General features: G+C 36.5%; 1 protein-coding gene across 1 annotated transcript in view; it reads right to left on the bottom strand.

Moving 5' to 3' along the window:
- LOC112529296 (phytochrome-interacting ankyrin-repeat protein 1-like) overlaps positions 1-4,636 on the bottom strand; it is an 8,764-nt gene extending 4,128 nt beyond the window's left edge. The window contains exons 1-2 of the mRNA XM_025140512.1: positions 3,957-4,636; positions 2,388-2,559 (exon numbers count right to left, since the gene is read on the bottom strand). Of these exons, the coding sequence (XP_024996280.1) occupies positions 2,388-2,559; positions 3,957-4,091 (307 nt within the window). The 5' untranslated portion in view covers positions 4,092-4,636. The remainder of the gene's footprint in view (positions 1-2,387; positions 2,560-3,956) is intronic.
- Positions 4,637-9,065: the final 4,429 nt, after the last annotated feature.

The raw sequence follows: 9,065 nt of genomic DNA, 5'->3' as shown, positions 1-9,065 counted from the left end.
GTAGCCCCAACGGTTCGACCAACCGTAGGGACAAAAAATTGTGGGTTGCCCCACTGTCAATTAGTACCACCACCTCGGATCCTTGTATATTACCGCGAAGTTTCATTGTATGGGGAGATGTCATGCCCACCACTGAATGTACCGACACCTCCACTGCATCCAAGTGCGCGTGAGATTCTGGTGTTGCCTCTTCCCCCTCGTCATCATCATCCATTAACATGATTCGCAGAGCCTTTTCGGGGCAACGGTGTCCAGGAGTGAACTTTCCGTCGCATCGAAAACATAAGCCCTTAGCCCGTTTATCMGCCAGTTCCGAGTCTGTCATCCGCCTAAACGGTTGTCTGTTACCCCCTGTTGCCGGTCTTTGGGTTCCTGTTGGTGGGGCGGCTAGTAGCCGTGACCCCCCCTCCGATCCGCCCGGGCTGACTTTTGTGTTCCCATTTTTCCGTGTTCCCGGTGCTGACTGTTTTATTTTCATCCACCATCAGAGCTAGTTGGATCGCCTGGTCTAAGTCCATTGGTTGAAGCAACCTCACGGAAGTTCGTAGCTCCGGTTTCAACCCTTTTAGGAATGTACCCTGCATAATCTTCTCAGGAATACCCCTTAGCTGTGCAGATACTGTTTCAAATTTCCCTACATACTCGCGGGCCGACCCTTCCTGTTTAATTGCCAAAAATTGTTCGTATAGGTCCCCTTCCTGAGATGACTGGAACCGAGTCAACAATCGGTTTTTTAATCCTTCCCAGTGATGAAAAGGGTGCCTATCATCACTCCATCGRTACCATGCAAGGGCTTGTCCCTCCAACCCCAACACCGCCGCTCTCAACTTCTCCCCCGTAGTAACAAATCCCTGAACGTCGAAAAAYCTTTCCATGAGATACACCCACCCATATGCATCAGTTCCATCGAAYAACGGCATCTTCAGCTTACGAAGACGGTAGTCCGTYCCGGGCACCCAACCTCGTTCCCCCGAAGTCCCTGAGCCCCTTCCATATCCGCTGCCAAACGGCCTTTCAGTCTCAGAAAAAGCAAACGTACCTGACTCCGAGAAAGGAATTTCTTGAGTGCCGATGGRCCTRTTCGGTTCCCTGGCYGTACTGCYGGTTGCATGCCAAGGCGGCAGGGGCGCACCATTCTCATCAAAAATCGGATTCGATTGCTGCATTATGGGCYGTGTGGTGCAATCGGTGAAGATTGGCAATGGCATGGCTGTTGTCGGCGGTGGTGGCGGCTTCAATGCCTGGAACTGTTGCAACATGACCTTCATCATCTCCGCATGTCTCTTCTCCGTTTCAGTACGCAACGATTCCACGGTGGTCTCCAAGTTTTCGAATCGCAACGTCGTCTCAGCGCGGAACTGTTCGACGGCAGCCTTCTGTTGGGTCAACTCGGCTTCAAGATCCTGAATCTTAGTCATGGTAGCGTGGTTAAAATCACAGGCGCAAGATCGATGCTCTGATACCAATTTGATATGAATCAATTGGCAAAATCAAGATTAGCGGCCAAAARTACCACTAATCGGATGCTTATTAAAATAAACCCTGGAATTCGAGACCCAGTAATCTCCAATGTCTACGACAAGAATCAAAATACTAGAATGAATGCCAACAATGGGGTGGCCGGTCCCTTAAATAAAGCCGTACCCTAATCCTAAAAGATATACCCTAATCCTAAAAAATAGGAAAACATATTTATCCTAATAAACTAATTAATAACTTTCCTAATCAATTAATTAAGAATAAGGAAATTGCAAACAACCCCCTCTACTTGTTTCCTGCTTCTCTTTTGCGACGCTGATATATCCGACCCCAGTGTGGGTCGGCCTGAGACGTATCAACCATCAAACATGCTATCATGTCGAAACTATACGCTATTTAGAAATTTGAATCAAAACAGTGTCAAAACTTGACTTACCTTAAAAGAACAGCTCACCAGGCTCACTTAGTTCCAATCTAGGCAAAAGCTAGAATGTCACCTAACCACATAGGTCCCTATGTTTGGAAAACTAACTAATAAGCTATTGCATAGTTGCCGGCTGATAAGCTAGTTATTAGCCGAAAACTAGTTGTTGGCCGATAAGCTAGCCAATAAACTAGTTATGATTGGTAAAAACTTGTTGATAAGCTAGATGACGATGTAAAATAACCTAAAAGAACATCTTGAAAAATTAATTGGAAATATAAGAGGCATAATCCGAAAAAAAGGTGAGAAAACCCCCTAGAGCTTATTGTAAAGCTACTCAAAGTAGCTTTTCAAAAAGCTAGTTTATGGTCAACCAATGGGGGGGTTTTCAATAAGCTCAAAAATTAAGCTAGTTTATGATTGCCAAACATGGCCTTAATGTGCTTTTAAGCACTAAAAACATGACATCATATAACGTACTTACAGCCACAAGCCCCCTTGGTTCGGGCATCAATATTAGCACCACGCTCAAGGAGTTCATCCATAACCTTTACATGACCACCCTTGGCAGCAAGATGAAGAGGGGTGACCCCATGCGATTTGGGGCCCGATGCAGCCACATTTGCATCCATTCCTTCATTAAGGAGCCTTTTCACCTGCCAAAAATAAGATGATGTACAGATCAGTTAAAAACATCTTGCATGAGCCACATTTGCTCCCATTGCTTTATTTCAGTGTGCTAAAACATGTGTGAACTTACATTAATGACTTGAATTTTGTGATACAGACGGATTCATTGTCATTCAGAAAGCTTGCAAGATCTTAGGTTTCATTCTTTTATACCATTTTCTTCCAACCCATTTTCATATCTCGTGGCATAAAGTAAACAAGATATGCGATCACATTTCTTTTGGCACAAATAAATGGGACCCATAGAATGAAGATGTTAAATTGTCAAAATATATGAACCTTTTTTCAATAAGATGCTAGCAGAAAGTGAGGTTTGCCGGATGATGGTTATCTTTCACTTTTACCAAATAAACATCATAGCTAACGTAGCAACTAGCAACTACTATCAGGTGAGAAACTAATATAACTTTAATTGATCAAGGATAAATCAATACTTTCTAATAAAGGGAACAAGACACCTAAACCAATACACCAAGTCGAAATTGCACACATTTTGTTCTCTTTTTCAAGACAAATCATCTATATGCCCCCAAACAATCATCACCAAGAAAAAAGACCGCGATTAGCTTTAATCCACGAGATTGGGGTAATTCATAAACACGTATTAATGCAAGGCTTTCATGTCGTCATTTGATAAACAGCCAACTACTTGCACGAGGTTCTAAAAGGCGTGGTGTGATGTGGCATGACGGCAAGGTCAGGCCTCAAACCTCAAGAGCCAAAACGAGCCAAAGTGCTTTTCAAAGGCATTGCTTAAGACAGCTTGTCTGTGAACCATATATGCATATGTTTTCCACTCAATGGCACCAACAATTTAAATGCATGTAAAAAGGAAAAGAAATCAAAAATAAATATGCCATTTCTTGAAATCTCTTCTGATTCAAAATCGTGGTGCAACGTGTATCCTCCCCTGTTCCGGTCATGGAATATATATATATATATATATATATGTGTGTGTGTGTGTGTGTGTGTATACCACCTATATATATAAGATCAATACATCTCTATTCCATAATCTGAGTCCACCTTTTCAGAACTTAGAACTTTATAGTTTATGTACATATTTTAGTTTCCTAGATCAAAATCTTTCTACTACAATAGCTTTTTAAATTTTATTTTTTAAGCAATAGCCTTTCAACTTTATTAATTTAATTACTGATTCTTTCTCGATAAATTTAGATACTAATACAATAACCTCTTACAAGTCAATTAGTGAATAACTGGTTTCTTGAAGTCAATTAGTAAATTAGAAAAGGAGCTATTCAAATAATGGCTCTATATTGCTACCCTAGTTAATTAAAACATAGAATAACCATCAAGAATTGTAATAATTACATTGAAAAAATGATATAGGTCTATTTACCTCTTTAAGATCCCCTCTTCGAGCACCAACATGAAGCATAGTCCAGCCTCGGTCGTCCCTGTCGTTCCCAAAGCTGATGGAGCGCCTGATGCGCCTTCGACGGCCATCCGAACCCAATAAGTAATCTTGAGTCATTCTTCCTTTGATTATCCCGATTTTCTTTTCCCTTTCGGGTATACCAAAATTAAACAGAACAGAACAGATCTTGGTGTAGAAATCAATTAAAAACGTTTGCTTCTTAAAAACAAGATAATAGTAATTGGAACTAAAAAAACCACTCGAATAGAAGGCTTGACAACTTCTTTTACATGATTTTGAGTAAACAATCAAACGAAAACGAAAAAATTAGCGGGAGGAATGATTGCCCATGTTGTAGGGTGCGAAAGGATTCAAGCCAGGACCAAACACACGGAGATTCTGAAGCTTAATCGCGAGTAAAGAAATCGATGATGATGGGAGGCAAGAGATGTTAAACATATTAGCAAATCCCAAAAAGAAAAACCTTAATTGACTGTTGTCGATCCAACACAAACCCTGGATTTATACAAAATCAGAGAAATCCCACTACGATTTGAGATGTATTCGGCGGTTTCATGTAGGAAACTTAAAGTGAATTTAGAAGGATGCGATTGAATTCGAGATAAAAACGCAAACCCTAGATTTTGCAGAGAGACTTCTTTTGCAATGGAGATAAGTTTGTGTTGGATTTGGATATTTGTCTGTGAATCTACGAGTCCTCATCTTTAGAAAAAATTACACTTGACTCCCTTTGACTATATGGTCTAATCATATATAGCCCTTCGAAAAAAAAACCAATGATTAGTAAATTTTGGTTTTGGTCCCACCACTTTATCTATTTTGACAAAATTGTCCCTAAACTTCATTTATTCCAGATTTGTCCCTAACGTTTTTACAAAAAAACCTCTTTCTTTTAGTCCCTTCTATTCACAGTCAGGGGCCGTTTACCAATTGCTTACCCGGTAAGCATTTACTGATAGGAGTTAACATTATGGTTTATTTTGATACGTAAGATTTTAGTATATCAAAACATATTGAATGCAACAATTTACTGGGTAAGCACTTACTTGGGTAAGAGTAGTCATCATCACTTACCGGATAAGACTCTCCATCATTCTCATGGTTCTTACCCGGTAAGATTTTTGGCCCTTCTCATTTTCATCCGATGAGAAAATTTATCCGGTAATCACTTACCAAATAAGTGCTTAGTAAACGGTCTTTTATTAAATTTTTCTGCTAACTCGAATTAAACGATGGTTTTTTAGTCATTTTCATTTTCTCTCTTAATTTTTTAAATATATTCTATTATATTAGTTGTCAAAACAAGCTTAAGTCACCATGTAGGAAATAATCATTTCCCTTGTAAATTTGCGGAAGCTTTTAGGTCTCGTGTCAAAAACGTTGCAAAAGTCCTTCTCGGGATCTAGCTCTTTGAAACATGCATTATTACTTTTATCCCCCCCCCCCTCCTTTCACTTACTTCCCTACTGTGACATCAGAATTCTCTATGGTTTCTACTCCATTTCCGATAGCACCACGATTTCTACAGATGACGCCAATCAAAGCTACCCGTAAATCACTAACATACAAAAAGCCTTTCAAAATCTGATTTCAAAAACCCAAGTGCAGTACCCCCCGACTTCATATCATTCAAAGACCAACGATGGATTAAGAAAATTCAATGACTGGGGGCAAATTGACCACGACAATAACAAATCATTACAAATAAGAAGCAAATTACATTCTATAACTGTTCTTTACGGGTTTCCATTTTAAAGATAAGAAGCAAATTACATTTAAAGTTGAAAAGTATTTTATGTCCACATCATTTATCTCACAGCACCGTGTGTTAGATTAGAGAGAATTATTTCTTAGACCAATAATTTTGAATGATTGGGACAAGCAACGAGAGAAAAGCAAAAAGAATATTTCTTTTCCTTAAGATCAAGATTTTTGACTGGGGTCCTTCGCCACCACCCTTGTAAAGGTATTTCGCCCCTAGACTTACACCTACTAAACACATTTCCAAAGTCCAATAACTTGCAAATATCGAGGCGGTACTGTCATTCAAATGCACAAATTTTGAGAGATCAATCTCCACCAAATTAATTAATATAGTTCAAAGTCAAATATAACAAACACATGTGTAAGTAAATCAGACCTGGGAAGATCGATGGATTTCAAAGATTTTCCGTTCGAATTCTATATGTATGACAAAAAAAACTATCAAGCACTCGAGGGCATTACAGTGTGGAGATCAAAGTGGCGACTGGTGTGTTAATTTGCTACCTTTTTTGCCCTCTGTCTAATCGTCCCTCACCGCCAATCACTACCTTCGACCTCCATTTATACCCTAGAGAATATATATAACAAAGGCATCGACTGGAATTGGGATTGAAAATGTCGATGTCCCTCATGATGAACATAAAAAAAGCTGAAGTAGAGGATGATTTGTTGGAAATGAAACATGATGTAGATATGTGCCTTTATTTATCTGCCACATTTGAATTCACAACCAAATGTGTCAGAATTTTAGCAACTCCAATTGATTAGGCGTATTCTGCACTATTCTTAACAATAGTTTTGGATCTATATGCTCATTATACTAAACTTGATAATACGGCTAATGATACACGATCCCAATAGGTCACACACATACAAGCAAATTAACCTCAATCATACGATCAAATGTGATACTGTTATTTTCAATCCAAACAATTGTCGTGCAAATTATTATTTAATCGAAATAATAATTTTTGATAATAATAAAATATATGTTATATATATTTTGACTAGTGTTTAAGTCTAATATGTATTTGATACATATTATTATTATTTTCACTGTTTTAAATGTACACTTAAGTTGTTATGTGTGACATTAATTATATAAGTTTTATATTTTAATATAAAATTTATACGAAATAACTAATAAAAATATGTTTGGTTTTAGGTTGTTTATTAGTTGATCTCTAAGTGCATTGGTTGCTTCCAAGTACACTGCAAATGACATTTAAAATATTAAATGAAAGAGGACAAAATATGAGATGTAACAAGTATGTTGGGAGACGTGGCCTCCCACTCTTTCTTCTTTTCTTCCTTTTGAATCTATCATATATATGCATGTGTAGTGGTTCAATAAAAAAAAGGTAATACATATTCTCATACTATCCTAACTTTTTCTAAGTTTTCTCTCTAAAATTCAGTGTTAGAGAGTTTTGAGAAATAGTTTTTTGAGAGAAAAAGTGAGGAAATACATATTTGGTTTTTATTTCTAAGGTAGAGATAAAAAACTCTCGTTCAGGTTGCAATGAACTAGCATTCAAAAAAAGGTTGCTTGGTTGTGTTTTTCGTTTTCTAAGTTCTTTAATGCATGAGATCCTTGTTGGGAGTTTTTGTAAAAATTGTTGTAGATTTAATTGTATGCTTCCGTTGCTATCTTTGATGATACTGTTTTAAAGTTTCTTATAAATCCCATTAAATAGGTCTCGGAGACTTTTTGGTTCTCATGCCAACGGTAACGATCTTGAATGAAATGTTGATGGTTCACATGGAAGTGTTGGTAAAGCGCCTTAGTGGTGGGGGATGGGAAGGTAAGACGACACGTGTTGGTGAAGTTGGGAAGGAGTGGCCCTCTCGTCCCCCCTCTCTCTCTAGAGAGAAGTGATCAAATAAAAATCACTCTCATTTATACAAACTGTACAAACCATTTTCATACGTCGATTTCATTGTTTAATCTTATGAAAGTTTTTCATGAAATTGTTTAATCTTGTGAAATTGTTTCATATAATATTTTTTTGATGAATTTGTTTCATATATGGTTATGAAATTGTTTTATATAATATTTAATGAAATTTTAATGAAACTGTTTCATGTATTTCTCTAAAATTAAAATAATAAAGATGATAATATCTATGATTAACACCATCCACATTAAAAATGGTTAATCAACCTCTCATAATTACAAAAAAATGAACAAAATAAAAAATTATGATTGGTTGAATGAGGTTTTCACGGTTTGTACAAATTGAGTGGTTTTTATTTGAAAGTAAACTGATTAGTTTGTGATAATCGTGAGATCAATCCCAACCACAAATCAATAGATAAATTAAGAAATTTATAATATTGATAATTTTGAAATTTTAATGCAGTGACATTTTAAGTGTTTTCTCTCCTCTCTCCTTTATTCTCTCTCCGTCTCCCGTCCTCCGATGATACCTAAAAATATTGACTCTGTTAAACAAAAGACACAGTGTGATACCCAAGCACATATAAGATGCATTGTGATACCACTGTGGTATCACCGGAGGACAGAGAGAGAAGATAGGAGAAAGGAAAGAGAAGAGTATTAAAACACCTAAAATGTCCTTGTATTAAAATTTTAATTCAAAATTACCAAAATTATAAATTCCTTAATTTATCTATTGATTTGTGGTTGAGATTGGATCTCACGGTTACCATAAACTAATTAGTTTTCATTTGATTAGGTCTATAATATATATATATATATATATATATATTATTTTAATAAAATATCTTTTTTCTAACTTTTACAATAGAAAATTAATTAAATGGGTAATATAATCAAACTACCTTTTATGTTTTAGTGAAGTTAACACAAAAATTAACGATCGTTAGTGAAAGAGACTGAAACCAATAGATTTTATAAATGTCAAGAACAAATTTATGAACGGTTTTTGTCAAAACGGACAAAATTATGGGACCAAAATCAAATTTTACTCAACTTTGTTAAATTAAAATATAACTTGATAAAAGTTTATATTTAAAAAAGAATGAATTACAAACTTCACTACGGTTTATATTTCTTATGAATATAATCCCTTTATTATAAAAGAAATTCTTACTCTTTGCATTTTGCTTTTGGATTTCATCCTCGAGGCTAACGACGGTCGTTAGCTAGTCATTTACATTTTCATCCAAGTTTTTTGAGTAATCGTCCTTTGTCGATCGTTTTCTAAGTTGGAAAATTTGTGAGGGTTGTGATTGTCATGACTGACTTTTTATCCAATTGGTTCCCGTTTACAAAACACATTCACATGTGAATCTCTATATGAAGTTGTGTAATGATAATTC

This window comes from Cynara cardunculus (genome assembly GCF_001531365.2).
Source record: "Cynara cardunculus var. scolymus isolate 2C chromosome LG 16, CcrdV1, whole genome shotgun sequence".
NCBI lineage: Eukaryota > Viridiplantae > Streptophyta > Magnoliopsida > Asterales > Asteraceae > Cynara > Cynara cardunculus.
Note: the sequence above shows the minus strand (reverse complement) of the source record. Positions and strands in the feature narration are given on the sequence as shown.